The 25,004-nt window shown below is 38.1% G+C and overlaps 1 protein-coding gene across 4 annotated transcripts in view; it reads right to left on the bottom strand.

Moving 5' to 3' along the window:
* LOC132103384 (OTU domain-containing protein 7B-like) overlaps positions 1 to 24,495 on the bottom strand; it is a 30,186-nt gene extending 5,691 nt beyond the window's left edge. For 2 of the 4 annotated variants that reach the window (XM_059508449.1, XM_059508450.1), the window contains exons 1-6: positions 24,294 to 24,495; positions 3,679 to 3,859; positions 2,884 to 3,060; positions 2,438 to 2,665; positions 1,844 to 1,945; positions 1,352 to 1,479 (exon numbers count right to left, since the gene is read on the bottom strand). In XM_059508449.1, the coding sequence (XP_059364432.1) occupies positions 1,352 to 1,479; positions 1,844 to 1,945; positions 2,438 to 2,665; positions 2,884 to 3,060; positions 3,679 to 3,763 (720 nt within the window). In that variant the 5' untranslated portion in view covers positions 3,764 to 3,859; positions 24,294 to 24,495. The remainder of the gene's footprint in view (positions 1 to 1,351; positions 1,480 to 1,843; positions 1,946 to 2,437; positions 2,666 to 2,883; positions 3,061 to 3,678; positions 3,860 to 24,293) is intronic. The other 2 variants (XM_059508451.1, XM_059508452.1) reach the window with 1 other exon arrangement.
* Positions 24,496 to 25,004: the final 509 nt, after the last annotated feature.

The following is a 25,004-nucleotide window of genomic DNA, read 5'->3' as shown; positions in this document are numbered from 1 at the left end:
CAAAAATTATTCAGAAACCAGATTTTTTTTTTTATAATAGGCGCAGTATATTATAGTTAATTTATGTAAGTGAGGATAGCAAAATAAAGTACACCGTGACAAATTATACCCAAAAAATGCATCAAACAGTGGACTACCAGTAAAACTGATCAAAAATGATTCAGACAGAGTGTTTTAAAAATGAAGCTGGATGACAGCATGCCAAGGAGACTTCAGGCTGTCATTAGGGCTAAGTGTTGCTCGGCTAAATATTGATAGTTGTGTAAATACATTCATACTAACAGCTGTCTTAATTTTTGGTTGATTGTAATCCATTACATACCTTTCTATCAAAGATATCTAACATTATCAAGATGGATTTGTTCTGGCACACAGTTTAATTCTGAGTTCTTGTCATATTTTATTACTATCTTAAACTATGTAGAATAAACTTCAATAAATTAAGTTAAATTAAGTTAACCAGCTAACATTATTACATACTCTTTTGGTTTCTGTAGCCAATATTTAAAAAATGTACAAATGCAATAAAAATAAATATCAGTATCTGTACACAGTATCGACAAGTAACAAAAATAAAATTATCGGTATCGGGCGAGTATTGGAAAAAGTGGTATCAGTGCATCCCTACTAATTAGTATTAATGTTGAAATCCGTTGCGCTGCTTAATACATGCTTTTTTTCAGAATTCTTTGGTAAATAGAAAGTTCAGACCAACAGCTTTTATTTAAAATATAAATTGTTTATACCATTATAAATGCCTTTGCTGTGATTTTTTTGGTTATTTTGTAAATGAAAGTATTAATTTCATTAAAAAACAAATGGTAGTGTATACAGGGTTTCCCATACATTGACATATTTGTGGCGGCCTGCCACAATATCAACATTGACCACCAGAAATAGATTTTCCAAAAGGCTTTGACTTCGTTGAATAAACCTAATCACTGTATGTTTCAAAATCAAAATGCGGCACGGGTGTTTTTATATAAATATATCTTTTTTGAAGGGAACCGGTTGTGTTCCAAAAAGTTTTGATGTCATTTTCATTTAATCTTTTCTATAATGCCTGATAAAGTAGTGTTCATGAGCGCAAAGCTGTTTTGATTACAGCCATTACCGCGCTGCTCTTAAAGCATCTTCTGCTGCCAGAGAATGAATTTGCACTTTCAATAAGCCCATCTTCTGTTTTATTTTTACTTTGTATACATGTATATTTCCCCCTGGCAAATACACATAGAATGCAAGTCTGTGGGAAACACCGTTATATTTTATTTGAAGCCTGATACTAAATTGACTAGTGTTATCTGTGGCCATCTGTTTGAACAAAATAAACCAATAGCTAAAGTGTTCGAACCTCTTTGTTCTGCATGGTTTGTTGCCATCTCCACCTTCGCTTTAAAGCCTCCCTCTCCTGCCCATGATCCATCAGTGCATAGAGAGACTTCCGCAGCATCAGGTCTCGATCATGAAAGCCCCACATACCTGCATATTAATGTTTAATGTTTTAAGCATAAATACTGAATCAGTTAATATCTTGATCTGGCAGTGGTTTCTAGGCAAGTATGCAGTTCTTTTACTGTTGCTTTGAAAATAATAGTTGCATAGGTACACTACAAAAGTAACGGAGTAAAAAAGCTCATGTATTGAACTCTATGCCACTCCAATGAGCATCTATTTTCAATAACACATTAATTCACAGGAAGAAGAAATCTTTTAGCCAATAAACTTCTAGCTAATTTTAACACCAACAAACTCTCAGAAAGTGGTAATGTGGAATGAATATGTATAAAAACTCATATAATCTGTGCTGATCGCCTGCATACAAAAAGTCTGTTCTAACACTTACCCAGTGAGGCGGCGTGTAACAGACAGTTCCCATCACCACTAGTAGCCAGAGGTAATAAACTCTGACAGCCAGTCCCCAAACCAGTCCACCAGTTCAACCGTCCTGTTGTTTGGGGGGGGACAAGGTTATGACAATTAATTCTCAAATTTGTGGCTACAGACATTACTATACACTTCTTAAGTCTTTGTATGGTTGCATCAAAATACAAAATAAAAAAATTCACACACTTCCCTGTAATATAGTAGGCAAAACAGCATAAAAACAGTAGTATGACCAAATTCACAGTATTCATAAATGAATTCATAAAAGAATTTATCTGGAGAGATTCTTAAGTGTGTATCCAGTGGATACTTTACTATCCCTAATACTTACTACTAACACACGAGAAGCACTATATGCTGCCTATATAGGGCATTTCAAATCAGTCACTTATGAAGTTACATTTTAGTCAGCATGCTTATGTAGGCAGTAGAGAATAAAGCAGCTAACCATAACGTTATGTTAGAAATATCTGACTATAAAGCTCATAACATCAAAATATTTGGTAATATAAAACATTGTTGGAGAAGAGATTCTTGAAATGAAATGACTAACCAGCATGCTCCAGTGCCACCATCATGGACTGCTCAATGAGGTCTCTCTCGATGAAGCCGCGGAAGTCGTCTCTGTAGACTGTGAGGTCAGGCAACTGGAAGGTGCAGAGCGGAGTGTCCAGAAGCGGTTCATTGCTGCTGCCCGTACTGGACATGTGTGAGCGGGCCAGAGAGACAATGGTGGAGCTGGCATGAGAGATTCCCCTCGACAACCGCTTCTCCGTGGCTGCTGCCATGATACATTTTCAGATTACTGCATATACTCGAGAATATGAAACTAGACACTGGTAACCTATTATTTGGTCGACCAGATAACAACGTTAGTCAGGTGAGAGTGGGCAAGGCTTTGAAATTACATCATATGCAATTACTGTCACGATCAGGGTAAATCATTTACAGAAAGTATTAAACACATTTGAGAATTAAGGTCAGGCAACGCAGACAGACCTTCTAGTGCATTTGTACCTTGCGCAACCTCATCTTGGCGATTCAAGAAGGGTCGCCCTGTCCGCTCAATGGAGGGATATTCTCTCTCCTCAGCAAAGGTGCATGAGAGGTTCCCAGCGTGCACTTGTCTCAGTTGTTCAAAGTCACTCAGCGCAGCCGAGAGGTCCCAATTCTTTCCTGCGAGGAAAGCCACATTCATGAAGCATGCAAGAAAATGAGAGTTCAGACTTCCACTGCACCTCTGCTTAGGAGTTTAAATATTAACCCGACATCGCAGCAAAGGTCAATGATAAATTCCACTGTAGTCACTTATACTCACGAATACTGAGCAAATAATCAGTACCAACTGTCAAGCAAGCATACTGCAGAACTATACATATTTTAACTCATTCTCTTATCTGCAGTGTTGCTAGGCAACATGTGCTGGGTTTGGTAAGGCTTAACTGCACACATTCATATAGATGTTTAAGCTGTTCTTTTGCTTTTCTGCAATCACCTAATCATAAAGACCTTAGTCAGGGAAGACACCATATTGAATTATGCATGGCTCACCCAAACAGAATTAGTCAGAATGGTATCCATAATAATAATAATGTTACAATGTAGTTTTGTAAAATATAGATAATCGAGAAAAGTTACATATAATATAATAATGAAAATATTTATAAAAAAATAAATTAAAATTACATAAATATCACACACACACACACACACACACACATATATAAACATATACATACAGTAAATATATATAACTCAGTGAGGACAATGGGGAACAGGATGGTTTTTGCTCACCCTCCAGCAGGTCTCTGGCCAGTCCAGGTTCAGCTCCAGTAGAACGGACAAAGTCGGACAGGACTGCGTCCATATCCAAAGTCATGTGATCATGAATTTACAGTGCAGAAGGGGGCATCAGGAGAGAGAAAAGACAGGAGAGCAATTCTCCCTCACAGCGGAAGGACTGTTTCGGCCACACCTAAAGAGCAAGAGAAGAAAACAGACAGTGAGGCCATGTTTAAGCTTTGGCTCTGTGCATCATATTGGTGCACATTACCAGAGATCTGTTGACTCCAGCAGTCACATGTCTTTCCTGTGACCTCAGGAGCTCAGCTGAACGCTTCAGTTTGCATTACAGAGAATTTGCAATTCATTAGAAAGATGGCTACTATGATAGCGCTGTTCTAGGCACATTCTAAAGCCCCAAATGATGTTAATTCAATAACTGAAAAATAAAAAGAAATTAAATGACATTTTGGGGGGGAAACACCCACACATACACAATCAATGACAGGGCTCAGCAATAAGGATGTTTACCGCTGACCTCACCAGCAATACTACAATTTTTTCTTAAATAAATTATGTTACATAAGATTTCAAAGCGGTTTAAACTTAGTACCAAGGTTTCCACAAAACTATTTAGCAGCACTAGTGTTTTCAACATTGATAATAATAAGAAATGTTTTTTGAGCAAAAAATCAGCATATTATTTCGGAAGTATCATGTGAGACTGAAGACTGAAGTTATAAAGCTGAAAATTCAGCTTTGCATCATAGGAATAAATTACACTTCAAAATATATCCAAATAGAAAGCACTTATTTTATAATAATATTATATAAATGTTTTTACTATATTTGAATCAAATACAGCCTAGGTGAGCATAAGACAGCAAGAAAACATTTTTTTAAATTCTCTTTAAGTCATCATGAGAATTTAATGTGTGTTTGAAAGTCATAATTATGAACATGTGCATTAAAGTGAATTTGGTCTGAATAAAATAGTTGTGTATTTAGTTTTATATCTCTCTTTTATACCTTTTCAAAAACAGGAAGCCTTTTTTGGATCAAATTTAACACAAAGAAGAGCAAATTGTGTGTGTAACTGATGCTTTGTCTGTGTCAGCACAAGAATGATACATAGATGATGGAAAATGTAGTTGTCACGCAAGCCTGCGGACTCATAAACTGGGTAAATGAGTACCATTTTCTAGCAAGCTTTATAGCTATTCCTAAACAACAACACAAACAGACTAAATTGTACAGTCAAAATTCACAATTCTCCTACAATTAATGCAACCATATTTTTTATAACCACCATGATTCATAAATTCACAAGGCTCAAAATTTCTCACCAAATATTATGACACAGCAAGTACCATTAATGTGCCATTATCTCGTAAATATATTTATTTGAATGTGACTTGAAGGATGCATAAAATCACATCACAGTGCACAAATCACAATTTACATAACAGTTCTGAACGTTTTTGTCTCAAACTGCACTGCCCAAAGCATCCTGACATATAAAGAGAAGCCAGCGCAGGAAAGCACGGGAGGAGACAAACAATGCCACTACAATATCCATTTCTGCAGGATATACATTTTCAGATTATCATGGAGAGTGATTTTGTGCATCTATGCAATGGGACGGTTTCCTATTCGTTTGACTGGTACTATATATAAAATACAGTATATACATAAATAGAATATATATATATATATATATACATACATAAACACATTTTTTGGTTGCACTTTATTTTACAGTACGTGTACTAACATGTACTTCTACTTAACTTACAGTGTATTTATCTAAGAAAATTCTGGTAATACAAGGTAACTACATGGGGTAGGGTTAGGTTTAGGGGTAGGTTCAGGGTTAGTACCTAGTTATTACATAGTTATTGTAATTACTATAATAAGTACATAGTATGTACATGAGGAACAGGACTGTAAAATAAAGTGCTACCCATTTTTTGCAATGATCACTCAAATGTGGTGATCAAACACTTATAATCACGTGACAAAGATATGTAATGGAGGCAGAGCATTTAACAATTTAACAATAGACTTTATTATCCAAAATGAGTGTGATATCAGTGCACTGAACAGTAAAATTGATGTTTCATCAACTTTAATTCAAATAAAATCCATTCAACTTCATTCTATTGAAGTTTATTTTCCTTCGGAACATTTATTCACGGAATCGCACTATTGTCTTCACACAGAGACCCTTCCCTTAGAACTGGAATCATGAACAAGAGCCCTCCTTACTGAAGTGAAAGTGTTGACTGGTGTCACTATCTCATGAACGCGCCAGTGGATATCCACCAAATTCGGGGGGTCACTTAATCTCGAGGAGCCCTCACCTGTTGGTTTGGCATGATTTTGACAGAGCGTCAAAATGCAGAGTGCATAGCTCGTTTTTGCATTTTCATGTGGACAAGATTTTATAATAATTATTCTTTTTTTTTTACTTTAAGTACAAAATCTTAGTTCATGTTAGCTCATTAAATAACACAGTTGCAAGTTTCGATTTTAACAACGTGTTAACTATCGGAATACCTCAAATGAATAAATGTTCAGAAGAATTTTTAATTGGCAGTTATGTTAACTAACGAATTAACTAACGTTAAATAATGAAGCCCTAATGTAAAGTGTGAATGAACAATAGATAATCAAAACACTTTCAAACAATTTCTAGAGCATGTTTTAGTCCAGATGAAAACTAAAAAAATAAAAAAGTTTGAAAATAAATAGACTATTAAATCTAAATATTTAAGTATTTGGCGCTGTGATGAACACATATATTAGTGCAGCTGCTTTATTTATGGGGTTTCCAGAGTAACGGCTGCATTTCCTGCAGTTTAGCGCCATCTGCTATCAGAGAGTGAATGTGCTTTCATTCAGCGCGTCTCTCACGTGTTCCCCCATGTGCTTCTCATGCATGCTTGTTTACATCAGAGTGCACACACGATTTTCAAGCAGCATACAGTGGTGTTGTGCATTTTGACCAGTTGATGGGAATAGTATTCTTTTAATGCATTACAAATTCTGAATAATTTGTAATATATAATTATTCACGGTATTTAGGAGTGCCCACGATAACAATATCATGCATATTCATTACCGTGATATATCGCATCACTGAATACCGGCACATGTCTAGTGTGGACTAGGCCTAAATCTCCCCTCCCTGGTGTAATGGTGCATCCTGTCAGCGCTGCCGTCACCTCCTTTATGCTCTGACTCAAACTTTTCAACATAATGCCGATGACTCATGATTTCTTACTGGGCCCTTCCCACCTCTATGCCCAATAAAAAGGCAGGCAGCTCACAGTGACACTGATGGACATAAAGGGCTTTTTTAGTGAGGGAGCTGCTTTCTCTCTTGCTTGGACTTTGTTTGGCAATTACAGAAGAGCAACTAGGGAAAGAATAACAACAAAAAACAAGAGAGTCAGTTGAATCTAGAACATTATTTAACATCTCTATCTGATGATTTCTAGGCATGTAAAGCGCTCCTGCCCACAGTTGCTAATCAGACTAATCCACTGGGTGGGGATAAGATTAGTGACTCAAAACAGTTCCTGTCAAAGTTCAAAGGAAATATGAAGTGCTAAATAAAACCTTGAATGACTCAGTAGTGTACAGCTCGCTTCACACTCACCTTGCATCTTTCATAACATTAGTTAAAGTGAGTCAGTCTTCTATAACACAAACAAACAAACACACAAAACAGCAGTTCCAGAGGTCATAAGCCCATCATAAAGCAGGACAATCCAACAAGCAAAATGGTCAAAGACAGAAGTTATGCATGATTGCAGGAAAACCTGACCAAAAAAAAAGTCAAAAATAACTTTGAGTTGTTCACTCAAAAACATCTTGTGAAGTGAAAAATCTGTGCGTGTAAAAAACAAATCGGTCATTGAGAAATTTGTAGAACTTTAAACCATTGCTTCCGGATAAAATATTAATCTGTTATTCTCCAGTGAGGTCTAAATCAGGAAAGAAATATGACAAATAAAACACTGTTTACAAGCAAAAACAGTCTAAAACTGTTCTAAACAGTTTTGATGTGAGAGGACAGGGCCATGGACTTTTTTAAATGTAGCAAACATTACTATGGATTATGGACTAGGATTTTGAAGCTACACTTTACAATTAAGGAAGTCGTGGCCTAATGGTTAGTGAGTTGGACTTGCAATGGAAGGGTTGTGAGTTCGAGTCTCGGGCCGGCAGCAATACCACGACTTAGGTGCCCTTGAGCAAGGCATCGAACCCCCAACTGCTCCCTGGGCGCCGCAGCATAAATGGCTGCCCACTGCTGGTGTGTGTTCACTGCTGTGTGTGTGTGCACTTTGGATGGGTTAAATGCAGAGCACGAATTCTGAGTATGGGTCACCATACTTGGCTGAATGTCACGTCACTTTTTTTTTAAACACTTTAATGAGGGATCTGTTTATTACAAACAAGCAGCTTTTCACTTCAAAAGATGTTGACTGATGGACTGGAGTTGTGTGAATTACTTGTGGATTGTGATATTTTTATCAGCTGTTTGGACTCTCATTCTGACTCTCTCCAAATCTGTTCCTAATGAGGAAACAAAATCATCTACATTTTAGATGGCCTAAGGGCGATTAAATATTCTCTGAATACTAGTTGAAAACAACTAACAAAAGGCTACAAGCATGTTTACAGGCTCAGTTTATAGGCAATTTGGATGGTCTCTCAATGTCACACATGTAGCATCATTACGGCATTCAGGTTTTGCCTGAGACACATAGGTGATGGTTTGTAATCAGACAGCACCCAACAGATTGCTCTGCACTGGCTAGCCGGGCTTTTGTCTGTTACATAACGTGTGTTGCTGCCAACACATGGGTGCTTTAAGATAGCATGATCATTGAAACAGAGACACACAAGCAGAGGTCAACACGATTGTGTTTGCTATGTGGAATAACTCTAGCCCTCTAACCTTTATGACTGATAACTACCACTGTGTACAGCTTAATCTAATAATAAAGATTTGCATAAGTTGATGGAAATAACACAAATGCTCATAACCTTTGCACCAGTTATAAAACAAGTCATGGCTCAATAATAAAGAAGACCCCACTGGTCCTCACAGGGCTGTCGCGGTTAAGAAATTTCCCCTGCGGTTATTATGGGTGGCTCAATAGCGCGATATGCGGTATTACCGCCGTTTTGTTTTTTTTTTTTTTTTTTTTTTTTTTACATACCTAATTTATCCTGATTTTGCTGCATACAAAGCTCTATCGTTGAGTTATGTAGCATATATTGTTGCTTTTTTTAACTGACAGAGACGTTTTAAAACATTTTTATTTATTGTTAAATGCCAAACAGCAACAAGAACATGCGTTTTCCAATAATTTTTTTTTTTTTAAGAAATCAAGTTCTAACATGTATTACATGTATGTGCGCACGACTTTGGACAGCAGCGGAAATCTAGACTGATTATCGCGTCACCACTGGCCCACCAGGACAGTGGATTCGCGCTGGAGTCGATGCACTCCTCATGCAGATAGCGTGTGAGCTCGTTATCTGCTCACGCTCTCTTGGGTATGGGCACTGACGCGGAGGTTGTCCGTGACTTCAGCAGGTATGCCTGTTACTTTCACGGCTGTATTTTACAGATTTCGCAAAGGCTTCAGCTACTCCTAACTGTCGGCCGGTCTCAGCTGTTCTTTTTGATGTTGCTGCGCGATATGATGCTTGAGGGGGCAGCTGCGCTGGATGACAGGGGACACTCTAAAACGCTTAACATGGCTTAATGTACTAAGACAGTGATATTAACAGACCAAACTCGCTACAAATTTCTATACTTGAAAGAGATAAGCACATGATCTTTTATTTTGACGCAAACTGCATCAAGCTTTTATTTTGGCGGAAAACATGGTTTACAAACGCCTCTTATTAAATTTCTAGTGAATTGCGGTAATCGTCAACTATGCAGATGTGGAAATAATCTACACTCATGACATGGCCCAAGTGTTTTGAAAGTAGTTATGCTTACCGCAGGCTCTACACTTTCTCATCTCTCTCCTGATCCTCCGTCCTCACTATCATCATCTGCCACAGGAGCTGATGAAGGTCAGAAAACATATATTTTGACACAGTTTACAGTGTCTGCTTTAAGGGCCTGGTTCTATTTTTTCACGCTATTTATCTGCACATTCCTTGCGTTTCTTCTCCATCTTTTTTTTACAGATACACACTGACACTGCTGCCGCTCGCTCACTCGTTTGTGATTGGGCCAGCCCAGTGTCAATCAAGAAAAGAGCCAATGGGCCGCTGATCTACGTGTTTCATGGGCTGGTCTGTCAGAAAAAAAAACTAACACTGACTTTGACCAATGCATTACACCGGCACAAACCCAGCGCCGCCAATTAAGCAAAACAAAACAAAACGAATGGGCCGCCGATGTACAAATTTTATGGGCCGTTTATATATCGGCCCAAAAAGCACGTCGGCCCACCGGGCAAATGCCCGGTATGCCCAATGGCTAGTCCAGCCATGCTTCCTGGCCACCTCCTGCAACGTATCCAGGGCCTTGTGTCTGGCTGCATTAATTTTCTTATCAACATGTTTGAGACGTGTCTGCCTCTCTTCGGCCAGAGCAGTGGTCTTGGCCTTCTCTGCACTTGAACACAAAAGAATATATTTTGAAGAAAGTCGGTAACCAAACGACTGATGGACCCCATTATTGACTTCCATAGTAGGAAAAAAAAATACTATGGAAGTCAATGGGGACCAGCAACTGTTTAATTACCAACCTTCTTTAAAATACCTTTTTTTGTGTTTAGCAGAAGAAAGGACATAATACAGGTTTGGAACAACTTGAGGGAGAGAAAATGACATTTCATTTTTGGGTGAACTATTCCTTTAACATTGTTGCCCAGCATGACTATACCAGCTCAGCAAACAGAAGTCTACAGAGAAATGTCACCTTATTTGAGCAGACTTTGCTTTTCCAGTGCTTGATCGGTACATGATTGGAACGTTTGGGCCGTGAACGACAGAGCAGAACGCGCAGCGCAAACACGGAGTCGGACATTGAGCAGAGAGCGCAGCGCGCCGACACCTATGGCCGACACACACACACACAGACACACACAACGGAGAGTGTGGCGGCGCACACGGAGCGGAAAAGACCCGCTCATGAAAGCTGCGCGAGAATGAAACCCGATCCACACATCGGCTTTTCAATAGCAGCCGCAACAGGAAATCATTAAAACGAGGCAAAAAAAAAGTGCTGTGTTAAATGCGTTTTTTTTTATGCGTTAAACATTTCAAATTAATCGCAAAGATTAACGCGTTAATTCCCCCAGCCCTAATTAATATTAATAAAACATCCTAATTATCAGCATTGGCGTGTTCTACCTCTTTTACTGACGGCTTACAAAATGAAACAGGTAACGTTAGCACCACAACCATTATTTGCACTTGCACAAATTAGCAGTAACTTACTCCTGAATATATTTTTAGGTTACCGTATATATCGACGGAACACGGATTACATTTTTCACGAGCACATGCGACCAAAATGGTTGTAATTCCGAGCCTAACAACTTTTTCTATGTAGCTACAGCCATCCATAATTTGATCTGCTAACTAGCACTAACGTTAGGTCTTTACATGTGAACTTGATTTAGCTAAATCGTACTGATAGCAGGTTACACACAGACACACAACATATTACCTCGGCCTAGTTAAAATGTTTAATAAATTACATGACTAGTAGATTACATAACATTATAATCCAAAAATATCCTTACCTCCAGTCATTGATGATCTCACCAGTTTCCAGTAAAACGGGAAGGCGCGGCGCCAAACTCTGGTCTCAGGGAGAAACATAGTGGTTCACACCAGCGCGCATACCGGTGCTGTTTTGGCGCGCAGTGTTCTGATTTGCTCATTTACTTTTTTGGTGGAGGCAATCCTCAATTACTGATGGTAAAATTATAATCCGACACTCTCAGACTCTCAGACACCACACCCCCCCCAACCCCCCACCCCCGCCCGGAAAAAAACTCTTCGGATCTGCACGATTCACACAAGTCACCAAGACGGCCGTGAAAAAAGCGAGAGCCGCCGAAAAGCGCGCTGTTTGCACCCCTGTAATGTACTAAGACAGTGATTTTTAAAAACCAAACTCACTAAACATTATACTAATAAAGTAGTATACAATGTACAAAAAACAAAACAAAAAAAACAGATGAACCCTGAATATGAATGCAAGTCGTTTAATAACACGTTAAGCCTTATGATGGTTTTCTATGAGAGGAAAAGGCTTAACGTGTTATTAAACGCGTTGAATTCATATTCAGGGATCATCTGATTTTTTGTAGATAATATACTTTATTAATATGATGTTTAGTGAGTTTGGTCTGTTAATATCACTGTATTGGTACATTAAACAACATTAAGCGTTTTTCCCGTTAAGCGTTTTAGAATGTCCCGATGACCTCAAATTAGATGTATTGCAGTGTCACAGGAACCTTTTTTGCAGCACATTTTGCATATCGGCTCATCTATATTCGCTGGCTCGTCCTTTTCATTGGGTTGAAAGCCAAAATGTTCCCAAACTGGCAACGTGACATTAGGTTTTGGGACGAGATCGAGTGCCTCCCATCGTTTCAGTCGGCCTATTCAAAACTAACGAAGCACCATAAAGCTACAACGGCTCACGAGAAAATTACAGTCGTGACCATATTGTATCATTAATATAATTTATTTAACATTGAATGCACAGTGACAAATTGAAAAAAAAAACAATGAGGCCACAGCCTCATAAAAAAAAAAAAAAAAAACCTGAACACTGCGGTTGCCGCGGTTTCTGCGGTTGCTATCTTTCCTCTGCGGTTTGCTTGTCAATAGCGCGGTATTACAATTTTGCGGTTATCGCGACAGCCCTAGTAGGGATGAACCCAAAATTAAAAATTCTTGACCGAAGCCGAACAAAATGAAGCACTAGGAAAGGCCGAATACAGAACGCTTGTTTTTTATTTTTTTGCCAATTTTTTTTTACCATTGCATAAATTACACGGTCAAAATATGCGATAATTTTTACACTTACATTTTTTACATTCTAGCAGATATAATACCAATAAAATACAATTTAAATTAAAATTAGTAAGTAAAATAATATTCAGGGTTTCCCACACATTGATTTATTTGTGGCGGGCCACCACAATATCAAAACTGACCGCAATAAATTGATTTTCCAAAAAGCTTTGACTTCATTGAATAAACATGAGCACTGCACGTTTCAAAATCAAAAACCGGTGCGGGTGTTTTTATATTACTGTATTTCAGAAAGAAACCGACTGTATTTAGAAAACTTCCGATTTCATTTTCATTTCATCTTGCATGTAATGTTACCGGAGAAACCTCCATCTCTCCCGCACTTAAAGTGCCTCATGCTGGCAGAAAATGTATTTGCATATGTATGTATATATGGGGGCAGGTGAGTACTGCCACAAATAGAGTGTAACGCTGTGGAAAACACTAGCCGCTTTTCCACTGTCAGGTAGTGATGGGTCGTTCTTGAACGAATCTTTATTGTGATTCGGGAAGAACGAGTCGTCTCGGGGAGTGATTCATTCAGTCGCGCATGCGCAATATTCTATAGGTTCTGTACTGTAATTAGTCTAGTAGTTCACCCGTTTCAGTCTATGCAGTCTGAGTCGGAAAGAGAATTGATTAGTTCATCTCATGAGTCTTCGGGTTTGAGTCTTTCCTTTATCACGTGACGGACCCATAAGCGTTACCAATGCAGTCTGAGCCAGAAAGAGAATTGATTAGTTCACATAGGCTAGTGCAGTGCTGTCAACTATGTTTAAAGATCATGTGCATGTGTTTTTATGCATTTTTTAAATGTGTGTATATATATATATATATATATATATATATATATATATATATATATATATATATATATATATATATATATATATATATATATATATATATATATAGAGAGAGAGAGAGAGAGAGAGAGAGAGAGAGAGATAGATAGATAGATAGATAGATAGATAGATAGATAGATAGAGAAAGAGAGAGAGGGAGAGAGAGAGAGAGAGAGAGAGAGAGAGAGAGAGAGAGAGAGAGAGAGAGAGAGAGAGAGAGAGAGAGATTTATAGCTTTCATGGAGCTGATAGTCTGAAATACTGACCAGGAAAGCTGTAAAAAAATATCCCCACTGTTGAGCATTGATGCATGCAACAGGACTTGACATGCTTTTCCTGATTTGCTTGTCAAATCTTCTCAATATATCTTATGACATAAATAGTAATATATGACATAAGAGCAGTGCGTTACATTTTAAACGGAGTTGGAGTTGACAAAGTTCATACTCTATGGCAACAATCTGCTTTGACTTCTTTTATTCTCAAAAATAGACTGAAAAATAAAATACATGACCGAGTTAGAAACTAGAATAATAGCTGCAGGTGCAATGACACATTAAAATGTAATGCATTAAGAGCCTGGAGGTGAAAACTTTTTGAATTTGAAGATCAGGTGAAATTGAACTTATTTTATATTTTGTAGCTTCTGAAGGGGATTACTAAATGAAAAATAATATATATAGATATTAAGGCAAAATGTACACATCTTGATTGTTCAAAAGTTTACACCCTTGGTTCTTAATGCATAATTTTTCCTTCTCAAGCATCAGTGAGCACTTGAACCTTCTGTAATAGTTGCAAGGTGTGAAAAGATGGATCTCAAAAATCATACAATCATTGCTGGAAATGGTTCAAATATGTAAAAGATGCTGTAAAACCAAAGAATTTGTAGGACCTGATGGAAATTTCTGAAGAACAGCGTGCAGTAGTGTTCATTTTGTTAATGCAAACTATCACAAAAAATGTTTGTTGAGCTTTTTTCCCCATGACTAAAACGAGAAGATGATGAGATGACAATAAGGTCAATAAACAATAACTGTGACTATATCAACATGCAATATCGCAGACAATAAAAGATGACTAAAATGTATACAGTATATATATATATATATATTTAAATAATAAAACTTTAACAAAATCTCTTCTTATTTCCATTAAAAAAAGAGGAGGAAAATTATTACTGCGGAACTACACGCCTCTACTACGCCAGATTTCATGTGTGCTGTTGCCAGATATCAAGAGTTCAAAATCCCCAAATCAGAGCTTCTCTGTTAAAGGATACATTTCCTCCTCGATGTTTTGCTTAATTTTTTTAATTGGGCAACCATGCGCACACACTCACTTTTCATTGTAAAAGCAATGACGATCTGAAAACACCAACAATTAACCTAAAGTTTAGTGATCTCTGTAAAATGTTCAGCTTAAATGAAAGTGTTATTCAGCCAGCCTGTGCTCTGTCATGAGATCTTGATTATATTGCTTGCGATTGTGGTTGCTGAATAAATGCACATACTCAACTGCTGTTGTTTTAATAGGGTAATAAATAAATAAAAAAATAACATGCATTTTGTATGATCCCTCTTATTTTGGTAAAATAATAAAAATTTTGCTTACATTGCAAAGTGCTTGTAAACAACTGTATTATGCTCTTTAACATGTTAAAAATGTTAACATCCTCATTAAAAAGTCATAAAGCAAAACAATTGTTTAACAGGAGCATAGAGTCACTGTTAAACTGTCCATGTGCAGTTAAGCAAATGTGCTAAATAGTCCAAATGCAGTCCCCTGTGACTGCTAATCAATATGTTCCACTGCGTTTGCTATTTCCTGGTCATAAAGGGACAAAATAAATTTGAAGAGATTACACAGGCCTGGTCCTGCTATGTTCTATCACCTTCCTTCTTTGGACTTTATAGTAATTTGTTTTTCTACTACCAACAAGTTTTGCAATGCAGAGAGGTCAAGCTTCAAAGCTAAAAAATAAATAAAGTAGATTAGGAAATATAAATCAACAAATATAAAAAACTTAAGGCTGACCTTGGAAAAAAAGAAAACATCTAATCAATCATCTGTCATTGGCAGGTGTGGCAAAACACTGATGACTAAACTACTTTGATGTAAATTCTAACATTGGGAATTGGGTCAAAAGTCTAATGAGAGAGATGTATTGTAAATGTAAACATAACAAACACCTGTGGAGTGCTCTGTGGGTCTAGAGTTTCCAACGCACGTTCAAGCTCTTATCAGCAAAGCACCAAGTTTAGAAAAGCCCATTCTTGACTACAAAAAAATAGGCATACAATCAACCCCCCCCCCCAAAAAAACCGGCACAAAGTACAAAGTAAAGTCTGCAAAACAGACAGCAGTGAGAGGGGAAACAGGAGAGCAAGAATTATGACAAACCGCCACGCTATGAATACCATGGAACACAATGCACTTTACTGATATGACTGAGAAGTATTTTTTTACAATGAGACCAGCTTGCAGTCAATTACGTAATACTCTATTACCAAGACATACAGTAAATAATTAAGATAAGAGAATGATGTCATCGTCAACTTGTTTTTATCTCTGGAGTGTCAGTGAGTTCAGGACAGGCACTAGAAACATAGTGTGTATTATGTATCACGCTAGTAACTGGATGCTGAGCTAGAACATCCACAGAGGGCAGTGCCTTTAAAAAAAAAAAAAAAAAAAGTTTAAAGCGTTTGTATGGAAAATAGTTACAGTTTGCTAAAGTCAGCTTATATCTTACAATACAAATACTAGGAGATAAGCCTATCAGCAAGCCCACACAACATCTGCCCCAACAGATTCTTTCAACTTTCAGACGCTTTTATCAGCTTTTTTTCATAGAATATATACACTGACAAACCTAGCGACTTTTTTGGATAAACCTTAGCTATGATTCAGTTGGAAGATGTCGCCAGCGCTACCCCGCGAGCGCAAGGTCTGACTATCCCGGCATAGTGTTGTCTCGCTCAATGTGCAGTGAGCGACAGAAAAACATCACTTTCAGCAGGTCATACTGCAGCCGACTCGTCAATAAATGAGTCCAAAACAGCGTTTCCAAGCACCTGTTTTTTACTGTTTGGAATTATAAATATGAGCATAGTGCATCTGTTAGTATTTTGCACTTTTTTATTGTTTGTTTGTTTTGTTACTCAGACGCAGATAGTGCGCTGAATGAGACAGCTGCATGAGACAGCTACTGCTGTGCTGCAAAAAATATGAGACAGAAAAAAAAATTAACAAGTGTTATGTTGTCATTGACCCTGGCAAACAATTCACCAAAGTTTTTACAGTGCAGGAGAGTTTGCCATCCCAAAAGAATCAATGTTTGGACCATGAGTCACACTGTACTGTGTACATGATTTGGGTTCCCCTATTCCCTTCACATCTGACTGTGTAACATTTATGTATTTGAAATTCACAAACAGACATTAGAAAACTAGCCGTTTGAGTAGGCATAGTCTGAAGTGCACAATCATGTCAGACGGCTTCTGTCATTTGAAAAATGTGCAGTGCTCACTGTGCCATGGGAAACTAGCTGCAGCTCCTACAAAGGATGCTTTTGTTGCATGAATGATGAATTTGAGTTGTTGCATTTACTCTGATCCTGTTATGCAATCCAAATTAATGTGGCAGGGTGTGGTCTGAGTTTTGATTTACACATCTTTCTTAATGAGATTTTATCAAGTGTTGCCATGACCATAGACAAACTTAAAGAAACGTATCTGTACACAACGCTTAAGCAAGTCAATCTTAACTGCTTTGTTACTCAAATAAAACACTTCAAACAAAGTGGGTTCACCAGGGTTTGCTTTTCAACAGAATAAATAACAAAAGTAATATTCCTTTCATAGCAAACAAATGTATAATCAAGTAGGACTCCTGGACCATATACCAAAATACAGGCATCTAACGTGTGTGCAACAGCAGCTCAATAGAAATTATCTACAGCCTAAGGCAACTATTGCTCATGTGAATCCCCACATGCTGCAAACTCGACAGCCAGGCATCTTTGCGTCAATCCCTGTGATGTCATCCAAGGCGAAAGACTCCTCTAGAGCTTCTCTGGGATAGGATTACGGCTGCTCTGGATCAAGACTGATGTTCAAGGCATGAGGAATGAGCCATGTGATCAGCACACTTTCACACCAGGCACCGGGCCCAATGACAGTCACAGCGTGGGTGGATTGGGTAAACTGATGGTTACATGGCTGATATTGTTTATTTGACTCACTGACCACAGTTTAAAACTCCGGTTCAGCTTTAGTTGCACAGTATAATCTGTGGCACTCTGAAGAATAGCAGTTTCTTAAAGAAAGCTGTGAAGCTGACGCATAGGTCTGGGGCAGCAAGGTATGCTGTAGGGCTGGACGATTAATCGAAAAGTAATCGAAACTGAAATTTAGAACCTCTAACCAACGTAATTTTCCCATGTCGGTTATTTCGGTTATTTCCTGTTAATACTTCCCCCCTTAAAAGCGTGTGTAGCCACATGATTCTGCCAGTCAGTGGCATAAAAGCAAAACACGGAGGTGAACGCCGGTTCAACACATAGTGATGGTGCGCGAGCGGTGAGCCTTGAGTCTTCACTAAACTTTGTCAGTTGTATTTGTTTTATGGTTTGGACGTTCAAGCAGTTATACGATCGGATGCGAATTATTATATCGAGCTACCATGTTCGCGCAGCTGCAATGTGGCACGAAAACTCATAGCTGTGAAGATCGAACGCACAGAGGAACGCAGTTGTCAGCGCTGTCCTGTGATTTATCATAGGGCTGTGCGATATATCGAATATTAGCGATAATATCGGAATAATTTTGACGACGATGTACAATTTGAATATATCGGGAATATCGAATATTTCAAATTCAAGCATACTTTTCCCAAAAGAACGCGCCGAATGTCCAAAAAAGGAACATGTAACTGCTGACTGCTCTACGCCCCTCTACTACGAGAGCTTTATTCTAAGCAATCTGGCAACCATGCGCACGTGCTCACTCCTCATTGAAAGGAGTGACAAAAACAAATCGCAGTTTAAACAAACAGAAAAAGGATGTGTAAGAGCCCACTTCAGCACCGTGGTGTTCTGGTGTTCAGGCTCACACAGAGAGAGGCGTCTCAAAACACTTGAACACCGAATTTGTCTGTTTTTGCTCTTGTACCGACAAATACATAAAAATATGTGAAAATACCCGTCTTGGATAGTATGTTCGAAAAAACTATCAGTTATGTCTTAAGTTAAAGTACACAGTTGAGAAAAAAAATCGTATGTGTATTATAATGGATGCATTCATTGTCTCTTAAAGTGACCGCGCCTAATAGGGCGTGGGCATATTGATGAACAAGTAAACAGAACGAACATACAAATTAAACACTTTTAAACAGGGCCCACTGGTACAACCTGAACCGGGGCCCCGCAAACCCCAACTATGGCCCTGTTTACAGTACAAACCTTGCAAGTGAACTAAACTAAACCATGTAAAAAAAACTAAACAGAAACAAAATAATCGTTCATTAATCGTAATCGAGGTAAAGTGTTCAATAAATCGAGGTTTTGACTTTAGGTCATAATCGTCCAGCCCTAGTATGCTGCTAGCGGGACTCTCCAGAGTAATGAATCAAACCGTGGGCACTGGTTGTCGTCACCTGGCCTTTTAGAGAAACCAAGAGAACAGTTAGCTCCTAGAAGCTCTGTGCTGTAGAAAACACAACATGCATTTTAAAGCAAGGGCTTAACATCAAGCAATTACACAAGTTTGAGACAACACTGTTTGCCTACACATAATGTGAGCAGTCAGTCACTTTCATCCAGGGTCATTTCACCTGGAGCAACCTGCTCAACCAAGCACTTTGCTCAAGCACACAATTGTGATGGGGCATGTTGGCTTAATATCAAGCGATAGCCTATATTTTCTATAAATTCTGTATATTTAAACAAGCTAGAAGTCTAAAGCTGAAAATCCCATATCAATTTAATATGGTGCCTGTGTTTATTGGGGCAGATGATTGTTGTGGGAGCATTTTGGCTCAGTGGATAACACTGTAAGTGATATGGAGTCTCTGCCCCACCTGCTCTCATTCACCAGCTGTTCACAGGTCCACTGGTGAGGGGACACCACGTAAATTTTCATAATTAACAAGCAGTACCTACACCTAGCTCACAATTAGCTCTCAAAAAATACAAAAATATATAAAAAGGAAAGTACACATACACAGACTGATGTGAAGCATAGAATATAACTATCGGTTAGCAGGTGTCTGAAATAGCACACGTCAGTAAACTCATTTATCAATAATATAGGGTGGCTATATGTCTTTCTTTTTCCTGGACATGCCTTTGTCAGGCTTTCTAAAATGTCCAGGTTTTAGCTTTGTTTTCCTATTTACATGCTCTCTACAGTCCTCATACATTAAATGAATGCCCATTTGAATTGTTTTGGCTGTTCTCTATAGATCCCACCTTCTCACACGTCACGATTTCGTGATTATATACAATGCCTGCATGCAATTTGTCAAAATACTTTTCAGTCATTATCTTCAACGTGTATGAAAAGAACAGGAAAACAAAACCAAAACCTGGACATTTTGGGCAATTTAGAAATCACAGCCAAGTCATGTCCAGTAGAAAGGGGACACTTACTAACCTTACAGGTACCACTATTACTATTAAATGGTGACATTCATAAAACACACTTTTCTCTGTACTACACAAGGTCTTTGTGGTAATTAGGGCTGCAACTAACGATTATTTTGATAATCGATTAATCTGTCGATTTTTTTACGATTAATCGATTAATCGGTTTATGTACTTATATTTTAGTTTTTTTCATTTTTTCCCCAAGTAAATTATTAATAAATGGTCTTTATCCTTCAGCATAGATTTTTAAGAGATTTTAACCATTTTGCACTGTCATATCCTAATCAAAAATGGAGTTGTTTTATTGTGTTAGTAATCCTTTGTCGAACTCTTCTGCAATCAGAACACTGACCCATACTCACAAATTTCACAAGGAGATTTAAAATAATGTTTTCACCATGGCAGTCCTTAGAGCTCCTAAAGTAGTTTAACATCCCGAACAAAGCTTATTAAGGAATCTTTCAGAACATATTTTCACGAAGAATAAGGATAAAACAGAATAAAATTGCAGTGTATTGTATTTTATTATTTACTGGGAAACACCTTTATAGCTTATGCTGTGAAATTGTAAACAATCCTTCGAATAAAGTGCCAGTGGCATGAAACCTAAATGGAACTCACAATTTAAAGTAAAATCCATCAGAAGGTTGTCCAGAAAAAAAAATTGGACAGTCACACACAAAAAAACCTGCTGTGTGAAAAAGAGGAGTGAATACTTAGAAAAAAAGTGCATTTCAAATATCTTTAAACATTTACCTCTCTCATTCAGTCATAATTAGGCTGCACGACTGAATTTTGAACTGGTAAACGACAAACTGATCACAGAACATGTTTGTAAAGCTTTAAATGTTAACTGTTAAAAAGCAATGTTATCAGCTTTTACGACTAAACATTTGCAAACAACATTGTACTGGAGAATCTGCACAAATAAAAGTCTTAGGGGCCGTTCACATATCGTGCCTAAAAACGCGTGGAAAACGCTAGGCGCGTTGCTTTCTCCTTCTTTCCAAAGCGCTCGTGCAGTTGCGCCCCTGAGGCGTCTGCCTTTGATAAGCAACCATGACGTGCTCTCTCCTTGAAGACGCGGAAATTTCAGCAAAGGATAAATGGATTTGCAGCTCAAAAATCGCTTGCAGTAGCTCTGCTACTAAATTTATTTCAAAATGGAAATCCATATACAACTATGATCAGCTGTTCCTTTCATCTTGACTGAGCTTTTAACGTTGTTACGGGAACGGATGAAGCTGATTGGTTAGTTCTTGTCACATGACCCACGATGCGCTTGCAGCATTCTGAAAAGTTGAGATGTTTTTAACTCGATGCGGTGCGGTGTTGGAAATAACGAACTTGAGCGCGCAAAAGACGCGATATGTGAACGTCCCCTTAAACAGTTCAGTAGTGCAGAGTTTACAGGTTACTCTTCTGTTTTGAAGGCTCAAAGTAAAGTACTCCCAGTCTCCCACATCCCGCTAAATGCTGCAGAGACGCTGTTCGGGAAGCACGTGACATAAAACGAGGCCAGCTATTGGCTATTCGCTACTTCTCCTGCTGTACTGGCTGAGTAAAACCTCCGGTGGCTCATTACTGCCACACTTTGGTCACCGCAGATTTGAAATATGCACGAAATCAGCCGCTTACGGCAAATAAAAGTTATTTAGCAACGAATCGATGACTAAATTAGTTGACAACTATTTTAATAATCGATTTTTATCGATTAAATCGATTCGTTGTTTCAGCTCTAGTGGTAATGTGTAAAAATGAAAAGAATAGTGGAACATCTCTAAAGCAGTCCATTTAGTCTGTAACAGTTTATGATGTAAACACAAGAGCAACACATCAACATGACTTTATTTTGATTGCAAATGATTTCACAGATACTATTGAAACTGAACTGAGCTGCATGATGACATCACTGAATCCAATGATGAACTGCTTTGTCATTTTGCATTATTGACAGACTATTTTCCTAATTAATGTTGTTCAGTTGCTTTGACACAATATGTTTTGTTTAAAGCGCTATATAAATAAAGGTGACTTGACTTGAATACTTCTGAAATAAGAAAAGCCTCTGAACTTCACCATGACTAACAGAACCATGAGCTACAAGACAGTTTAAGTGTTAAAACATTCTACTTTAAACACAAAGCAAGATGTCTAAGACAATGTAAAGTAACTTAGTGGACTGTCCTGTGGTGTGACATGCTAATCTACATAAAACTGCATCAAACAGCATGTCAAATTGTATAATAATTATTGTGCATGCAGCGTTATGACTTCATGTTAATCTAGAAACTGCATGGAAAATTTCTACTTTTAAAAATGTATTTGTCACAGAACACGAAAGCTAATGTTCAAGCTCAATTGTCAGGTATCCAAGTATAAAACAAATATGAAACCATGTGGGTCTGTTTAAACTACGAAGGCTTAGCTACTACCGGTACTATTTTCAAGGTCCACAAAAGAGAAAAAACATGCCCAAACGGTCTAAAATCCCAAGACTTTGTTTGCATGTCCTACTTTCATGTTTAGGGGTGGCTGTCTTCACTAAACAACAAGCTGACAAAAGAGCTTGTAAACACAGAGCTGAATAATTCAGGGCTGTCTGTAACCGTACCCACACATTGTAGGGATTCAAACCATGGCAGCAAGTACCCACAGCTTTCATTTTAAGCGGGGTTCAGTAATGAGCGACCCACACTCGAAGATCTCTGTTAAATTCCACCAAAAGAAGTGAAGAAGAAAAAAAGAAAGAAAGTTGTGGGAAAAGTATCTTATTAACTTAAATTCCTTAAATTTTCACATACTCGTTTGGGTTACTGAAAAGTTCAACTGAGATGGGTGCAATCACACAACAAAACATTTCAGCTGTAATTGGCCGGTCACTATAATATACAATTAAAGATGCAATCAGTATGACTTTGTTTGCATTTAACAAACTCTTACTAATTATTTTATTGATTTTAGCAACTGATCTCCCACGGTTTATTCTCAATCAGTGTTAGACTGCTATTTTAAACTGCTGTTTTGAGAATTTATCAATTGCCTGACGTAATATTGATATGGCGGTGCCCATGATTGGGCAACCACCTCCATGTTGAAAAAAAACCAAAACAAAACATAGTTTTCTAAAAGGCTGGAGTGACATCTTTAACCAAATAAACTGCACTTTTCAAAAAAAAAAAAAATTATAAATGATGTGTGTGTGTGTATTATATATATATATCTTATTACATACACTTGAAAAGATTATGATCTTTAGCTGAAATTGTTATATGAAGATAACAACTAAGGATGCAGATAAGGTCATCATATAATACATTGAATATAATATACACGTTTGGACACGTATTGTGCACAGTATAATAAGCTACAGTATATAAAGCAAATGTCAAACAAATATGATGCAGAGGTCAGCATATGCAGTATCACACATACTTGAAAAACAAATGCATGTGAAGCACGAAGGGTCAGTCGCCACAACCATAGGCTGCCAGATGATATCGTCAATAAGTGTTCAATAATCATTAACACATTTTCAAATCTAAACCCTTTAAACTAAACAATTAGTCTTTCATCGAGACTGTCATTGCTTGGCCAGTCAGTTAACGTTAGCTGCTCGGCTAGCGGACAGTGAGGGTCTCTCAAAGTTGCTGAGCCACAAATATTGTGTTGGCCCACAAACTGAGTCTTGTTATACAATTAAGAGCGTTTAATAAGACTTGTAATGAACTTTTATAGTTTGGGGTGGATAGTTAACACAGTTTCAGCAGTTAAAGAAGGGTCAACCATTTGCTCATCGTCCCCTCGGTTTGTCCAGCCTAAAACATGACCTGACGGCCAACTTTCCCTTATTAACGCTCTACTTTCACACAGTTTTTCTAGAGAAAACATCTAACCTGGTATCAAACTGTGGTTATAGCGGATATAACGGACACTTTTCTTTTATCACCGACACTCAGAGGCTGTTGAAAAACGACCCCGGTTCAGTTACAAAACACTCGTGAGGGGTTTTCGGGCTCGTGCGGCTAAAGCTAACGCGGTTACGCGCTTACCTCGAGCGGCCTCGCAGATTTTCTCTCTCATTTCCTCACACTCTGGGCTTTACTTTCGCAGAAAATCACTTCCTCTAGGGTAATATGGTATTCAGCTTTGTGTATATGCCAGAAAGACGGCTTGCTTCTTGTCCTAAAAAGACTTCACGACTAAGTAAATTCTTACTCCCACAACAACAACAATGTCAACCAAGTCGCTACAAATCCGCCCATCTAAGGAAACTCAACTAGCCGTTTGGCCCAATCAGAGAGAGAGTTAAGTTTGACAGGCACAGACGTGGGCCAATGACAGTAGTGGTTTCCAGTTAAGCTCCGCCTGTGGGCAGTAAGGGCAAATGTAAAGAGAGTGGGGAGCTCAGTATTCCACGCTGGTTGGTTAACCACATTGTACATGGTGAGCATCGGATCTAGGAGCCCAAGGAACAAAATCGGACCGGAGTGACAGTGACAAAGCAATAAGCAACAATGTTACTTGAGGGGGACCGGCTTAGTCACGACGTACCTTGCTGATGCTGGAAAGACTGTCTTCTCTGGTCAATTCTACATTCTGTCAGCGTGACATCATTTCAGTGGAAAACTGGTCTAAAACATTTCATAATGGAGATTTGACATTCCTATGAGGTGTAAATTCCAGTTCTGATGAAATAAGACCGTATTAATAACTATATAAAAAATATCTATAAGTGACTAAATATGCAAATATCTACAAAA

The sequence above is a fragment of the Carassius carassius genome, chromosome 24, assembly GCF_963082965.1.
Source record: "Carassius carassius chromosome 24, fCarCar2.1, whole genome shotgun sequence".
NCBI classification, from domain to species: domain Eukaryota; kingdom Metazoa; phylum Chordata; class Actinopteri; order Cypriniformes; family Cyprinidae; genus Carassius; species Carassius carassius.
Note: the sequence above shows the minus strand (reverse complement) of the source record. Positions and strands in the feature narration are given on the sequence as shown.